Source organism: Microcaecilia unicolor, chromosome 1 (genome assembly GCF_901765095.1).
Source record: "Microcaecilia unicolor chromosome 1, aMicUni1.1, whole genome shotgun sequence".
In the NCBI taxonomy this organism is placed as follows: Eukaryota; Metazoa; Chordata; class Amphibia; order Gymnophiona; family Siphonopidae; genus Microcaecilia; species Microcaecilia unicolor.
The window spans coordinates 384,156,232-384,174,140 of NC_044031.1; the positions used below are offsets into that span (position 1 = coordinate 384,156,232).

The 17,909-nt window shown below is 43.7% G+C and overlaps 1 protein-coding gene across 1 annotated transcript in view; it reads right to left on the reverse strand.

The window, feature by feature from the left end:
- SGSM3 (small G protein signaling modulator 3) overlaps window positions 1-17,909 on the reverse strand; it is a 160,162-nt gene that overhangs the window by 99,400 nt on the left and 42,853 nt on the right. Inside the window, 3 exon segments of the mRNA XM_030210556.1 lie at window positions 11,998-12,059; window positions 12,061-12,080; window positions 12,829-12,894. Coding sequence (XP_030066416.1) covers window positions 11,998-12,059; window positions 12,061-12,080; window positions 12,829-12,835 — 89 coding nt within the window. The 5' untranslated portion in view covers window positions 12,836-12,894.

A 17,909-nucleotide genomic window follows, 5' to 3' on the forward strand; every position in this document is an offset into this window, starting at 1 on the left:
AGGCTGTCACCACCACCAGGACCTGAAACAAATATGTCCTTGGAAATGTGAAAATGCTGAATGAAAGGGATAATGGCCTCCACGGCGTGTAAACAGAAAAATCTTCTGTGCGCAGGTGACCAGGGAATATGAAAGCACAGGGCCTTGAGATCCAGGGAGGTTATAAACTCTCCCAAAGGACTGAAACTATTACTGACTGCAAGGGTCCCAAGGTAAATGTTGACCCGTAACACTTCTGAAATCTAAGTGGAAGAAAAGTCCCATCATCGGAACCCCAAAGAAAACAGAATAACCTCCCATGCCCCAAGTGAAAATGGAGACAGCATCAACTGTGCCGATATGAAGAAGCGTTCACAAGGTGGCTTGAACTAGCCACCACTGGGACTGGAGCTTGCAGAGATAATCCAAGAGAAAAGCCACAAAGGAACAGAAAAAAAACTCCAACTGCAACCCAGCTCCAGCATGGTCAAGACACATCTGACCGACGCAAGGTTGGTCTGCTCCTGACAGAACCTGCAGAGGTGACCTGCTATACTGAAACCCGAGGAGACAACCGAGACCCCAGACTTGGAGGCACAGAACGCCCTGCGAGGCATGTAAGTTGAAGCCAAACCTGTCCTGACAGCCCAAACAGTGGTAATCCTGAATTGAAGTGGGAATCCTGAAGATTAGATTTATCTGGTCTGGAGCACTTGGGCTCACGACCGTGAAGATGAGACTGAGAGGAACAAAAGGAGCTCAAGGCGGGAGCCTTGTAACCTCCGAGGCTTGGAGTCTCTAGAGCTGTAACCAACCTTACCCTCAAGAGGGAGCTTGCCCAACTTGGAGCAAGGTATAAAGCCGCTGAAATGACACCTAAGCCAGAACTGTGTGACCCCTGTGGGAGTCACAAAGAGGCCAGGGAGGTTGTGCCCTAGAACTGGCTGGTATGGCTGCACATTGGTTCTAATTAATGAGACTGAGAAATATTGCCAGTCGGAACACCAGAATCCACCTGTTTCCACCAGAGCTCCCTATTGACAGCAAGCTGCAAAGAGACTGACTCAGCAACCTCTGAATCTTGACACCCACTCCCTGGAAGCAGCTCTGCAAGGACTGCAAGCTGGCCAATACATAAGTACATAAGCATTGCCATGCTGGGAGAGACCAAGGGTCCATCAAGCCCAGCACCCTGTCACCAACAGTGACCGAAAGAACAAGGAAATGTCGTCCCATCCCCTGTATCATCTTTGTCGCCCTTCTCTGCACCTTTTCCAATTCCACTGTGTCTTTTATGAGATGCGGTGACCAGAATTGAACACAATACTCGAGGTGCGGGTCGCACCATGGAGCGATACAACGGCAGAATAATATCCTTATTTTTGTTTTCAATCCCTTTCCTAATGATACCCAACATTCTATTTGCTTTCTTAGCCACGGCAGCACATTGAGCAGAAGTTTTCAACGTATCATCAACGATGACACCTAGATCCCTTTCTTGGTCCATGACTCCCAACGCTGAACCTTGCATGATGTAGTTATAGTTTGGATTCCTCTGTCCCACATGCATCACTTTGCACTTGTTCACATTAAACGTCATCTGCCATTTAGACGCCCAGTCTCCCAGTCTCGTAAGGTCCTCTTGTAGTTTTTCCACAATCTTCCCATGATTTGACTACTTTGAATAACTCTGTCATCGGCACACAATGAAAAGTAATACAAGTGCCAGAGAAGCCACAGGCCAATCCAGCATCAGGGTAACGTACTCGAGAGTCAAATGTGAAGGACCCAGAAGACCTAGTGTGAGGGACACAGAATCAAGACGCCAGAAAGGCAAACATCTACAGGAGCAGTGGAGGGACTACAACTCCCAGCTTCTCTGGAGTAGGTCACCTGATGCCTGGAGAGGGGCTACACTTAATTCCCAGGATCCTATGAGGGAGTCAACTGACCCATTCAAGGGGGGGGTAAGCCAGACTTCAGGTCCCAGAACTCCGAGAGGAAGGACCAGGACCTTGTCAGGCAGGCTAATGCTAAGGATTGGCAGCTGCCTGGGATTAACAATTTAAAAGAAGGAGCAGAGTACATGGAGCGGTTGCCAGCAAAAGGAGAGGGAGAGATTCAAAAGGTGGATGCAAAGGCTGGGGAGGAATCCATGGACACTTCTGCCCTGCAAAAGATAAAAAGAGAGAAGCATAAGGACTTCATAACATCTTTGCTGGCCAGTTTTAGTCAAAGGTGGAAGAGGGCACACTAAGGGGAGGAACCTTGGAAGTTTGGATGCTTGAACCAGACTGTGGGCTTGCTGCAAGTATTTGAATTTGTTTTGAAAGATAATAGAAGCTGGACTTTGTACTCAAGCCAGACCCATGTGGGTGGATATCAGGTGTTCAAGGGCTGGTATGTGAAAGGGTGGGGGTTCCCGTAACCTCAGGACATTTGCTGAGGTGAAGGCATAGAAAGCTCGAGTTAAAAGACTGTACTAAATAACTGAACTTTATTCAAGTGAAGGAGTTTTCCTTAAAACACTTTGCTAAGTGAATGACTTTATTAAGGCTCATGAGGCTGTACTGGGCTCCTGAATGAACTTTATCCAAGCACAGGAGGTTCCGTAAAAGAACTGCATTACAACTCTGTAGGAGACAAGTGTCTAAGGACTTGGGTGCAGGTGGAAAGAGGGTTTTGGTCTGACACCCTTTAAGAGTGGAGGCTGAATTATTTGGGGGGTTTAATTGTCCCCTAGGTTCTGCCTGGTACTGCAGTTCAGCTGTCTAGTACCAGAGAGAACCCCGAGAAGGCTGATTGCATCCCAAAACTGACTCCATCACTGGATAGAATAGTGCACTTATTCTTTAAACCAAATCAAGGATTATGAACAGAATTAATAAAGAGAAGGAGAGATAGTATAGTTCTGAAGGTTATAAATTATTTACTTTACCAAAGACTCCAAAGATATACAAGTGGCAATGTACAAATTCAAATTGGTTATAGGAATGTAATATCCAGCTGCAAACAGGTGCTATCTGGGTTTGGTCTATAATGTTATATTTTACTACTCAAAGCCAATTAGTAGATATCAAAGACTCAAAGCTCACTCAAGGGAAAGCAATTACTTAGCCAATTAGATATTGTGCATTGGTTTCCCCCTGGAGAGAGGGGAGTAGTGGACGCCTCTCTCCCTTGAAGCAGGAAGTACGCTATTTTTATAGGTTTACTCAGGATATGGGTAGCACATCTGATTGGATCTATGTTAATGTCATGGTTTGCACTGATTGGCTTATGCTAATGAGTAGCTTCAAATCTTAAACATGTTCTCATCCTTAGCTTGCTTAACCACAAACTTTTGCAATTCCCTTGCACCTGGCTGTTCTGACCACCATATTGCTATAGCTTCCTGAGGAGCCATTTGTACTAGTTACAAAAGCAACTGTTACCACCAAATTGAGCAACTCTGAAGTTCAAGTCAGAGACACAGGCCTGTAAGTTTTTATATCATTTTAGATCCCGAACTAGAGTCTCAGGCCTGGGCTGCCAATAATTATACAAGGCTCTACACTGGGGCCCTATATGAACTGAGTTGTTAAGTGCTATGACATCTGAGGAAAGGCTCATCTTGGAAAGAAGAGAGTTTTGCGTTCATTAACTATTATGGTTTCCAGTTATTAAAAAAATTCCTGCATAAAGCTGGGGAGGAGTCGTGTCCTTGGATTGGCAAGTTGGCTGACTACCCAGATGCACCTGATGGGGATGACAAAAGCTAACATGGAAAAGCATAAAAGGAAGCTGAGCACAGAAGGGAGTGCCAGCTGTCCCAGCCGTAAAAAGCCCTGCCTCCATGGATTGCCCTGAAAGTGCAAGCAACTGGGTACCACCAGGCACTTCTGACCTGCAGAGGGCCCGAGGTGATTGCTGCCATCAAGGAAGCCCCTCAAGAAAACGCAGTCCAGCTGCATGTAGATTGGTTTTAGGGTTGTGGGGGGGGGGGGTTGTTAAACATCATGTACTGACAGGCGTCCTGTGTCACTTACACGTGCCCATATAGAACAGTAGAGTCCCAAAATGGAAAGAATGCTGTGCGCGTATGCACCCAAGCGGAAAAAAAAGGCATGAACTAGACCCCAGATCAATCAATCAAGAGAGAACATAGGTTGTCATGAAAAACTAGACACAACATGTGCTCCAGTTATAAAGGTAGCCTCTCAAATATTGAGAAGCATGTTGACCCCTGTAAGTTTTATGAGAAGACTGAGAACTGAGACTGGAAGACCTGTTTGCAACATGGTTGGTTCAGTCAATTTATCACTGAAATGGGGGCAGCCTCCGATGCTCATGAGACTGCCAAAACTAAGCAGAAAGCATCTCATGCTGGCTGGCACACAGTTACATCAAAGTACAGGAGCTGCGGCCTCTTATACCATTGCAAGCTGACGAGGTCACAGGTATAGCACTGAGACTGCATCCCAGGGCACTCTGTCTATGGGAAGTATAACAGCCTAACAGAGAGACAAAAGCCACAGGAACACATCAACAAATTAGTCTGGCTTATATTACATCTGCATGTGCTTTGCTCTAGAAAAGCCAGGAATCAGATAATTAGTCAGGACTGCAGTGGCTAAGTCCTGCCCAGAGGTAAATAAGGGACAAAGATGCAATGAGACTGTCACTGAGCACGATCTTACCCCAGCAACGAAAGGAAACAGGCAGCTGCCTAGGGCCTGCCAATGCAGGCTGTGCTGAAAGCTGCAGAAGCAGATATCAAAGGGAAAACAATAAGAAGGGAAAGGGCCTTGAGGAAACACACAACTGTGCTGTATGAACCCCCGAGTGGCAGAAGGAGGTCCCCTTTCTCTAAGGTCTCCTGCCCCAGGCAGCCCCTGTCTGCCCCGAACATGCCTCTTGCAACAGAGGCAGCAAAATAGGTGTGAGGAAGTACTGGCGCCAGGCCTGACGAACCTCGACTCCGCTAAACAGGCGGCAGACACAACCCCCAAAACTCCCCTATCTACAGTTAATCACCATCTGGGACCCGTTCCCTTGCCACTTTTTTTTTTTTAACATTGTGCCACTGAACAGGCAGAAAGTTGAGAACAGGTACTCCTCCCTTGAGAAAGTCCCCGAAGCAGCTGAACTGGGTAAAGAGAAGCATGGAAAAAAAAACAAAGGCACCCCAGCTCACATACTGACAAGATGGCTGCCAAAACCCTGTCAGTAACACGAAAGGGACCACATCCCACCCTTTGTTTCCGCGATAAAACGGTCACGGTCATTGCAAACTGAAGAGGGCCCACACAGCCCAAAAACAGACGCAGCTGTGCTCTCAGCCTCAGAAGGCAAGTGATGTTGTAGTTGTAGATAGTATAGTAACGTCTTTATTTTTCAATCCATATCGTCTTAAGACATCAAACTAGCTACAGTACCATCCCCAGCTATTAACTTCCCTAAACAAGACAACCCTAACTTCTCCCACCTTTGGTAAGCTGGATTATATAAGTCATGGTTCAAACTCCTTCTTACACCTATACCCATGAGCCCCAACCTCCCCCAGCTATTAATTGACCTAACATGACAACCCTATCTCCTCCCTCCTTCAGTAACTTGAATATATAATTCATGGTTCAAACTCAATTAAACCTTATACCTATGAGCCCCAAGTATGCTTTGGGATCAAGTGAAAGACAGTCACGAAGGGAAAATCTCTATAGTTAACTGCCTGTAAGGGGTCTTAAATTTCCATTTGGACTGGTCTTTTTGGGTAGCCAGCAACTGTACCGCAAAGGTATCTCCGCCATCATTTCTTGTCTCCAGCTTGGCCCAGACTTTCACATGGGATGAGTCCCAGAACTCCAGCTCACTTGCAATTGGGCTGCTCTAAAATATTCCAGCACATTAGGGACTGCCAGGACTTCCTTAGCCTCTACCTTTATATAAAAGTCACACACACACACCCTTGCATTTTCCTTTTCTAAATTTAACTAAATATCTTCTTCTGAATCTTTCACAGTATCACCTTCAGGATAGGTAGTGCCAAAAACAACTATATATAGTTGGAGCAATGTATTCACATTGACACTGGTTGGTTCTATCAAGCCATGAAAGATTAGAGTTAGCCCAACATTCACGGTAATCACCAGTGTTCAAAAATTGAAGCCTATCACCCTGGTCTTGAAAAGACTTCACTTGCTTCCTATAAAATAGAGGATTAGGTTCAAGGTATTATGTTTGGTCTACCAATGTATATATGAAACTGTACCTATGTATTCACGGAAGTTCTTCATTTGTATCAGCTGATTCAGTCGCTGCGATCAGAAGTCACAAACAGTTAAGTATTCCGAACATTCATTTTGCGTATACTTGTGCTCGAGCTTTCTCAGTTGCTGCTTTAAGTTTGTGGAACACCTCCCAGGACATTTGAGACTATGTCCAAACAATTCAAGAAAGCATTTAAAGACTCATTGCTTTTTAAAGTGTTCTTGCTGGAATGGCCTCTGACTTGCCTTTAATAAACTGTGTCTAAAGTGCAAATGTTTGATTTTTTTTTGTTTTAAATGTGATTTTATGTATGTACTATTGTACCCCATTTTGGAATTAAAGCAGGCTACACATTTTTGAAAATCTCTCTATATAAAACGCACCTCCAACGTTCTAATGAAGCCTCTGTTAGTTAGCCAACATTCTAAGTGAAGGGGGTGAGATCGCATTGTGTCTGCCCCGCCCACCGCGTCAAACGTGATGACGTCGAGGGCGGAGCAATGACACTCAACCAATTCGCAACGCTCGGCAGCGAAGCGTCAGGGAAGGAGGCGGCGCTCTCGACGTGTAGCCTTCCCTTCGCTGTGTTCCGCCTTCTTCTGACGTCAAGGATGACGTCAAAAGAAGGCGGAACACAGCGAAGGAAACCTAGACGTCGGAGCACCGCCTACTTCCCTGACGCTTCGCTGCCGGAACCGCAACGGAGGTAAATTTAAAAACAATTAAAAAAAAAAAAAAAAACCCATGTTGGGGGGAGAGAAGAGGGTGGCCACTAAAGTACAACAATGGGAGCGGGAGGGCAGGGGAGAAACGACAGCATGGATGCGAAGGGGTGGGGGGGAAGAAGAGGGCGGGCCAGGCTGGTACATGAGAGAGAGAGAGGAGCATGGATGCAAGGGGGGGTCATGGAAGGGAGACAGGGGACTTGCTGGAAAAGGATGAATGGAGGCGGCAGGGGACAGAGGAGCATGGATGGGCATGGATTGGGAGGGCAGGGCTCAGGGAGAGAGGGCAGTTGCTGGAAAGGGATGAATGGAGGGGCCAGGTGACAGAGGAGCATGGATGGGCATGGATTGGGAGGGCAGGACTCAGGGAGAGAGGGAAATTGCTGGATAGGGATGAATAGAGGGGACAGAATGGGCATGGATGGATATGGATTGCAGGGCAGGCCTCAGGAGAGAGGGCAATTGCTGGATAGGGAAAATGGAGGGGCCAGGTGACAGATGAGCATGGATGGGCATGGATTGGAAGGGCAGGACTCGGGGGAGAGGGAATTGCTGGATAGGAATGAATGGAGGGCACAGATGGGCATGGATGCATATGGAGTGCAGGGCAGGCCTCAGGCAGAGAGGGGAATTGCTGGATAGGATGAATGGATGGGGCCAGGTGACAGAGGAGCATGGATTGGAAGGGCAGGACTCAGGAGAGGGGAATTGCTGGATAGGGATGAATGGGAGGGGACAGATGGCCATGGATGGATATGGATTGCAGGGCAGGCCTCAGGCAGAGAGGGGAAATGCTGGATAGGAAAAATGGAGGGGCCAGGTGACAAAGGAGCATGGATGGGCATGGATTGGAAGGGGAGGACTCAGGGAGAGGGGAATTGCTGGATAGGGATGAATGGAGGGGACAGATGGGCATGGATGGATATGGATTGCAGGACAGGCCTCAGGCAGAGAGGGGAAATGCTGGATAGGGAAAAATGGAGGGGCCAGGTGACAGAGGAGCATGGATTGGAAGGGCAGGACTCAGGGAGAGGGGAATTGCTGGATAGGGATGAATGGAGGGGACAGATGGCCATGGATGCATAGGATTGCAGGGCAGGCCTCAGGGAGACAGCGGAATTGCTGGATAGGGATGAATGGAGGGGCCAGGTGACAGAGGAGCATGGATTGGACTCACACTTTCACTCTGACTCTCAAACACTCACTCTCACATACACTCTCCCAAACATACACACTCCGAGGAAAACCTTGCTAGCGCCCGTTCATTTGTGTCAGAAACGGGCCTTTTTTACTAGTAACTAAATAAATACAATTCTTTTTCTATACCTTGCATCAGTTTTCCATAGTTAAGGCCCACACACAGCTGTGGTATGTGCTGCATTTGGACTCCTAAATATTTAACACTTTTGTGTACCCATTTAAAAGGAAAGCCCCTTGATGGTTTCTTCCTCCTCCTTTGAGAGATGAACTTTCATCACTTCTGAGTTATCATACATAATCTACTCTGAATCCTGATACCATACTATAGGCTTTCATTTCTTGAAGCAAAATTGGCATGGTTAGGCAAGGGTATGCTACAGAGAACATAAGCCAAATAAATAAATATCACCAGTATAAAGCACCATCTTTGATAGGTGAAAACTATCCCTTTTTCAACTAATTTTCTCTGCATGACAGCAAAAAAATAGTGGGGACACAGGGCAACCCTGTTTTGTGCCCCTACCCAGAATAACTCCTCCAAGTCTTCCCCCACCCCGCCCCCATTTACTTGTATCCAGCTTTTGGTAGGGTATACAAAGGCTCTATGCATTTACAAAACTTTGGCCCAATCCCGATCTTTTGCAGTGTGACAAACGAACACCCAACACATACAGCCAAATGTCTTTTCAGTATTAACTGCTAGAAGCACTGATGGAATCTGATACATTATAGCCCACCACACAAATTAAATATTATTAAAGCATATCTTCCTGCCATAAAGACCACTTGATCCTCTTGAATTAGCTTTGTGGTAAGCCTATTTGTTAACACCTTGGCTATGATTTGATGCCTAGATTCAGAAGAGAGATTGGACTATATGACTCACAAATTGGATCTCATCCTGACTTTGGTAATACCACTATACGTGCCATTTCCCCCTCCCCTAATCCTCCATTCAAGACATCATTAAATCCTTCTGCCAGTCACAAGAGCTGCCTCTGAGAAGTTTTTGTAAAATTTTGCTGTGTAATCCATCTTATCCCTAGTGCCTTCGCACTTTAAAGTTCCATAATTGCCTGTACCACCTCAAAAAACACTTATTTCCCTCTCCAGACCTTCCATTTCCTTATTGGTCAATTAAGTTCCACTCCCTGTAAATATTTCTCAATTTGCTGTGCTGTAATATAATATCTCCCTGATATAGCTCAGGCAAAAACCTGAAAACATTTTTGAATCTCAGTATGATTCGCATAATTGCCCTTCACCTTTTCTAATTTTTAATATTGCAATATGTCGTCGTTTGGGGCCCTGTTTACTAAGCAGTGTTATAGGCGCATTAACAATATACATGCCTAAAACATAACTATAGGCACCTACAAGGTTAGCACGCACGCAAAGTGTAGGCGTGCTAAAAACACTAACGTTGCTTAGTAAACACAGCCCTTGGCCTTTTAATTTATTTAAGGGAAAGAACCTACAAGAGGTGAAGGAACAGAACACCCTACGACTATAATAGAATCAACCAAAGAGTAACACTATTGTTATTTCATAGAGGCTATTTGAAATTTGTGCTTCTATTAACTTCAAAATCTTTTTCATAGGCCTAATTGCATGTATCTGTTCACTACTTTGTTTTATGTATGTATTTCATATTTTATCATATTTCCTACACCCTTAATTGATATTTTTAATTGATATGTTCATGTCTTCCTCTTATTATTTCAATAAGTATATCCTTTTTTATTATACATCCCCAGTGATTTATATACTTGTTTACTACTTTTCTTGAAGTGTACATATATACAATATATTTTATATTTTTTCATCACTTACATATGTCACATGGTATATCATTCTTATTTTTATCTCACATATATGTTTTACAGAATATTTTTATAATTTTAGTTGATAAATCTAATATACTTATGTCTTGTTTGTATTATTTATTATTATATCCTTTATTATGCATACCCATTGTTTTATTTGTCATTTATATCTATTTCTTAGACTCCTGAAGCAGGCGCATAGGCACCGAAGCACGGCCGCTGTGTCGAGTCCTTCTGGCGTATTTCTAATAAACAGCATTGACTACAATCTCTTCTTCGTCTTCCTTGTGGTTTTTGGAAGTGCCATCCCTGCCCTGCTCTTTGGTTGATTCTTTTAATTATTTGTCAACAACCTGCTTGCTCTGTTCCTTGTCCATAATCTTTTGGTTTACCACATCCAGATGGAAGTAATTTGTGCAGCCCCCATCTCCTGCAGCTCTTGCCTGTTTTGTTGTTGTTGTTTTTTGTTGTTGTTTTTAATATCTCTAAATATCTGGGGAAGTCACCTTTTTATGTCTGCCTTCCAGATATGCCGATCTCTCCCAGAGTTCCCTCTCCTTTTCCTTCATTTTTTTTTCTGGTGTGTGCCAACAGAAATCAGAAACACCCTAGCATTTGCCCTCATCCTTCCCAGAGGGCTACCCTACTTGCAGCAGATGAATCCAGAAACTGATGGATTGTGTCTATCTACCAGCAGGAGGAGGTAAGAGATTACCAAACTAAAGGCAGTGGTACCAGACGGCCAGCCCCTCCTTCACTCAGTATATGTCTCATTACAAAGCAGAACCAAGCAAAAGAATCCGGAAGCCTTCCTCACCAATAAGTTATAAGAGAATCAACACTGTGCATCACACAGCATCATAGTCAGTTTTATCTTCTTCTTGGCCCCCTTTTTTTTTGTAAGAAAAGAGAACAAAGGAAAACCACACAGAAAAGAATGCAGGCTGAACAGGGGAGGATCCTGGAGTCATCTGCTGCGAGTATAGGAAAGAAAATTATCAGCAGGTAAGGCATAATTTACTTTCCTTAGCCTCTGCAGCTGATGAATCCAGAAACTGATGCAGTCCCTAAAGAGGGTGGGAAGCCGCCCCCCCCGATATAGAACTGCTGCACCAAAGGAAGCATCCAACAAAGCAGCCACGTCCACTCTATAGTGCAGCCGCCTTACAGGTCTCGTCCAGGGAGAGAACTCCCGTTTCCACCCACGATGTCACCTGCACCCTTGTGGAATGAGCCTGCAGCACCTCCGGCGGACAGAAGCCTTCCAAAATATATGTTTCCTTAATCCACTGGGCTATAGTCAGCTTAGACACCACCTCATCCGTCAGGGCCCGGTCAGAAGCACAAGCAAATGATCTGACCACTGTAAATCATTAGATATCTGAAAACAATGAAGGAGAACCCGCCGAATACCTAAGTGTCGCAGCTTCCTAAAATCCCTGAAAGGAGGAAGAAAAAGAGGCTAATTGTCATGAAAAGCTGAGATCACTTTCAGTAAAAATGAAGGCACCGTACACAATGTGACCCCGACTCTGAAAATTGCAGAAAAGGACCCTGGCATGACAAGGCTTGAATCTCAGAGGCCCTAAGCGCTGACGCGACAGCCATCAAAAACACCGCCTTCCAGGTAAGATCCTTATCTGAAGCCTCCTCAAAGCTGATCATGGCAGGAAAAGGCCTTTGGACCATTTTGTCTGCCCAACTGAATTTTTTCTTCTCTGGTTCTCTAGTACCTTTCATAGATAAATATATCAATTCTCATACTTGAAGCAAAATTAGCCTCCTCCCACACATGCCTTTTATCCAACCTCTCAACCCTGTTCTTACCACTACCCTAAAGTCTGTTATAATGCTGGCTCCACTGCCTCCGCTGCTAAGCTGTTGCTTCTTTATTTGGATCTTATTTAATCCAGCACCCAGGCCCCCTCTTATGTCTTACTGCCAAGCTTTGTAACAACCCAAACGGCCAGAAAAATTAAGAGGGTAATTTGTATATCTAGCTTCTACATAAATACCTGGTATACTTGGCAAGGATATCTTGAGGCCACATGCTGGGGGTGAGAGCAGAGAAAGGACCCCCCTGGAGAAGGGGTGTAACTCCCTATATAAAGGAGAAAAAAGAGAATTAGCTGATCATAGCAAAGAAGGCACAGCATAAAACAAACACAATCAGAAGACAACTCCAGAAATCCAGAGAAACAGATTTGCATGAACACCAGCAAAACCCAACTGTGACTTCCATACCACAAGCACCACCTCGATGTGTATGGCAGCCCCCCACTCCCCCCACCAAACCCAGCAGTGACTTCCATACCACCTCAATGTGCGTAGCGACCCCCCTACTCCCCTCCAAACCCAGCAGTGACTCCCAAACCACCTTGATATGCATGGCAGCCCCCCACCTCTTCCCCCCCAAACCCAGAAATGATTTCCATACAATAAGAAACACCTGTGCACGACAGCCCCCCACTCTCCCCTCCCCCCTGAAACCCAGCTGTAACTTCTATACAGCAAGCACAACTTCAATGTGCATAGCAGCTCCCCATTCCCCTCCAAACTCAGCAGTAACTTCCACAGCACAAATACTACCTTGATGTGTATGGTAGTCCTCACTTCCGTCCCTGTGACTTCTATACCACAAGCACCACCTTGATAAGCATGGCAGCCTCCAACCCCCACTCCCCTCCCCAAACCCAGCAGTGTCTTTCATACCACAAGCATCACCTCGATGTGCATGACAGCCCCCCCCTTCCACCCCCGCAGTGACTTCCATACCACAAGTACCACCTCAGAAGTGCATGGCAGCCTCCACTCCCCCTCACCCCCCCCCCCCCCCCAAGGCTCCTCACCTGACATTTGTGGCGTTGCAAAGGAAGGCTCAGGTTCACACACACTTTATTTTTCTCAGTGCCACTCTGCAAATACAAAAAGGCACGGTGAGAACTAAGCATGTCTGGTCCCAGGACACTCCTGCATGCAGCGACCTGCTCTCGAGTATGGATTTAAAGCTTTTGGTGCATTTTCTGGGTACTGAAACTACCCTTGCCTGCATTTATGTCTCAGCATGCAACTGGGATGTGCAAGGAAATTCATAGTACCTGAAGATTGCCAGACTGGGATTTTAACATAATATAACATAACATAACATAACATAACATAACATAGGTCAGACCAATGGTCCATCTACCCCAGTATCCTGCTTCCAGCAGTGGCCAATCCAGGTCACAAGTACCTGGCAGAAACCAAAATAGCAGCAAACATCCCATGCTACCAATCCCAGATCAAGCAGTGGCTTCCCCATGTCCACATGTCTATCTCAATAGCGGACTATGGACATTTTCTCCAGGAACTTGTCCAAACCTTTTTTATATTTAGATCTGTTTATTAGCATTCAAAGTTAAGACAAGAATCAGCAACAGAACAAATAAAATCAGGTGTACATGAGGCAACACTACTACTACTACTTAACATTTATAAAGCGCTACACATCAACAACATAAACCCAAAAAGGGGAACTTGTTTCTTATAGCCCCGCACTAAAAGCTCATTGCCTCCACCATGGACAACTGTACTCAACTGGTCAAGATAGTGCATCCTTTGTAGTGACCCCCTTAATTCACTATTCTAACAGTTTTATGATGGACGCTCCATTGCCAACACTGTACAAAATAGAATAGCTTCTTAGAGTTCACCCAGACAAAAAGAACATGAATGTGCTTGCATCTGTCGAACAGCAAAAACAATTGTCTTATCATCAAGAAATTGTTACAAGTTTTTATATTTCTCCCCTCCCCCCACCTCATCCCCCCCTCCCCATATCTCAGAGACATCACAGTTGCAAGTATGTCCAAACCTTTTTTAAACTCAGATATGTTAACCGCCCATTACCACATCCTCCAACAGTGAGTTCCAAAGCTTTACTATTCTTTCCATGAAAAAATATTTCCTATTTTTTTTAAAGTACTTTCATGTAACTTCATTGAGTGTTCCCTAGTTTTTGTACTTTTACAAAGAGTGAAAAATCAATTCACTTTTACCCATTCTACACCACTCAGGATTTTATAGACTTCAATCATATCCCCCCCTCAGCAATCTCTTTTCCAAGCTAAAGAGCCCTAACTTCTTTAGCCTCACTCATATGGGAAGAGCTCCATCCCCTTTATCATTTTGGTCAGCATAAAACAAGTTAGGATTGTATTGCCACAGAGCTTTTTTAATCATTATTTCAAGTGCAGGTTTCAGACTCCCTTGGCATTGGAGACTTGAGGGGCTCCCCCCAGATTTTGATAATTTGGAATTGTTAATATACAGACTATGGTGCTAATTTTCAAAGGAATAACATAAAATCAGTGCTCAATATTCAATATGTATAAAACAGTACACAATAAAATAATATCAGTATTCAAAAAAAATCAACAGTACACAATAAACGTAATATCAGTGCTCAAGACTCAACACAGTACCGTGTTTCGGCATGTAATGTGCCTGCCTCAGGAGTTTACAATAAAAGCAAAGATAAAAATGTATAAAGAAATAATAATGATAAAACTATATACGGAGGAAAGGTCTCACTTAACTTTCTTTCTGAGAAGTTCTGAGAGGAGAGGACATTTATCTGGTAAGTGAACATTATTTTACTTCGGGAACTTAAAGATTGGGCTTTAAAGGAAGAATTGTAGGTTAGTTACAGGCAGAATAAAAATATAAAAAAAGCAAACTTTATCAACTGATCTCCATACTCTTTTCCCGCTAGTTTTAAAACTTGAACTTTGTACCACAGCATTAACAGATAGCCTCTAGCAGGCACAACAGGACCTAGTTTAGTCGTCATCCTACCCACCCTCCCCAACAACCGCCTACCCCTAGTACAACTCTTCATTTATAGTTAGTTATTGTAATTGGGATAACAAGTGAGGAGTGCTCTTAGAGTTTTGGTTACATTCATTACTTTCTAAGAGGAAACTAAATAAATCACACATATACCATATAAACTAAAGACATTTTTATATTAGTACCGTAGCAAACTTTTAAATTATTGAAAAACTCAAAAATACTAAAATGGAGACACTAGTCCACCAGTGAGTGGGGTGATATGATTGAGGTCCACAAAATCCTGAGTGGTGTAGAACGAGTAGAAGTAAATCGATTTTTTACTCGTTCCAAAAGTACAAAGACTCGAGAAAGTTACATGGAAATACTTTTAAAACAATAGGAGGAAATATTTTTCACTCAAACAAATAATTAAGCTCTGGCACTCTTTGCCAGAGGATCTTGTAACAGCGGTTAGCTTATCTGGGTTTTAAAAAAGGTTTGGACAAATTCCTGAGGAAGTGTCCATAGTCTGTTATTGAGACAGACATGGGAAGCAATAGCTTGCCCTGGGATTTGTAGTATGGAGTGTTGCCACGATTTGGGTTTCTGCCAGGTACTTGTGACATGGCTTGGCCACTGTTTGGAAAACAGGATAGTGGGCTAGATGGACCATTGGTCTGACCAGTATGGCTACTCTTATGTTCTTATAAATATCTAAATGAATGGCTTAGAGTGTGGTTATGGTACGCTAGTTGGTACATGGGGCAAATTCTCCCATTGTTAAGGGGGCTGGGAAAGGAAGAGGGGTTAACTAGGGGATAGGGGAGAAAATGGTTAAATTTATCTGGGAAGTTGACTGTGTTAAGTTGAAGGATTTTCTCAGCTCCCTGGGGGGGGGGGGGAGGGGGGGGGCTGCAAATGGGCTCCATTACAGGCAGCCGGAGCTGCGCTTATATATTTTCAGATAAGATGTGGTTCTCGTTATTTTGTAATTTCTGAATTGCTATTTCTGTTTCATTTGCTTATACTGTTGAGCATGTCACTAAAAAAAGGGGGGGGGGGGGATAAGACTCAAGTGATTATACTAAACATCTTGCCTATTCTAGCAACAAGCAGCTTTGGCTGTGTTGATGGCTTGATCATTAATATCAAAATCTCCCCTCTATTTCACAATTGGTGTACATTAAACACACAGTTTTATCTATTTGACATCTGTGTACTACCTTGTGTGAAGGAGTATTTGGGGGGTGGGGGTTGTGTGTACTCTAACATTATTCACACATAAGATACATATAAAATCGGACAGGATATCTTCATAAGCCTCAGGGCAAATGTAATGTCTGCCGCTAAATTCTGGGTTGCAGGGAAGGAGGCACAATTCTATAAAGAAACTTTTGAATATGGTCCCTTTCTGAAATAAGTACAACTTGTGGGCCTATCTGTATAAAATAATCCTCTAAAGGGGGGTGGGGGTCATTATCAACATGGGTTACCGTTAAGACACGTTTATTTTATAAGATCGGCCCCGCTGGTGCAGGAGGTAATGGTGCTAGGGCAGCTTGATAACAGTCATCATAATATGAATGGATTTGATATCATCTTTGGAGTAAGTACACACAGGAAATTCAACACATTAGCATTTCACTATCAAAAAGGAGACTATGATAAATTGAGAAGAACGGTGAAGAAAAAAAAACAGAGGACCAGCTGCTAAAGTCAAAAATTTATATCAGCGTGGATGCCTTTCAAAAATGTCATCCTAGAAGCCCAGGCCAGTTATATTCCACGTATTAAAAAGGAGGAAGGAAGGTCAAATGGCAGCTGGCATGGATAAAAAGTGAGGTGAAGGAAGCTATTAGAGCTAAAATAAAATCCTTCAGAAAATGGATCAGACTGAAAATAATAATTAACAGCATAAGGAATGACAAGTCAAATGCAAAGCGCTGATAAGGAAGGCTAAGAGGGGCTTCGAAAAAAAGACTGCGTTGGAGGCAAAAACACAGTAAAAAAAAATTTTAGGTATATTAAACGCAAGAAGCCAGCAAAAGAATCAGTTGGACTGCTAGATGACCAAGGGGTAAAAGGGGCACTCAGGGAGGACAAAGCCATAGCAGAGAGATTACATGAATTCTTTGCTTCGGTCTTTACCAAAGAAGATTTGGCAGAGATACCGGTGCCAGAAATGGTATTCAAAGCTGACAAGTCAGAGAAACTAAATGAAATCTCTATAAACCTGGAGAATGTAATGGTGCAATTTCACAAATTGAAGAGTAGCAAATCACCTGGAACGGATGGTATTCATCCCAGTGTACTCATAGAATTGAAAAATGAACTTGCAGAACTAATGTTAGTAATATGTAATTTATCTTTAAAACCAAGCATGGTACTGGAAGATTGGAGGGTGGCCAATGTAATGCCAATATTTAAAAAGGCTCCAGAGGTGAACCGGGAAATTATAGACCGGTAAGCCTCACATCGGTGCCAAGCAAAATGGTACAGACTATTATAAAGAACAAAATTACAGAGCATATTCAAAAGCATGGATTAATGAGACAAAGTCAACATGGATTTAGTGAAAAGAAATCTTGCCTCACTAAACTATTACATTTCTTTGAAGGGGTGAAGAAACATGTGGATAAAGGTGAGCCGGTTGATATTGTGTATCTGGATTTTCAAAAGGCGTTTGACAAAGTACCTCATGAACAGAGGAAATTGGAGAGTCATGGGATAGGAGGTAGTGTTCTATTGTGGAATAAAAACTGGTTAAAAGATAGAAAACAGACAGTAGGGTTAAATGGTCAGTACTCTCAATGGAGAAGGGTAGATAGTGGGGTTCCCCAGGGGTCTGTGCTGGGACTGCTGCTTTTTATCATATTTATAAATGATCTAGAGATGGAAGTATCTAGTGAAGTAATTAAATTTGCTGACAACACAAAGTTATTCAAAGTTGTTAAATCACAAGAGGATTGTGAAAAATTACAAGAGGACCTTACAAGACTGTGCATCCAAATGGCTGAAGACATTTAATGTGAACAAGTGCAAAGTGATGCATGTCGGAAAGAAGAGCCCAAATTACGTAATGCAAGGTTCCACGTTAGGAGTCAAAGACCAGGAAAGG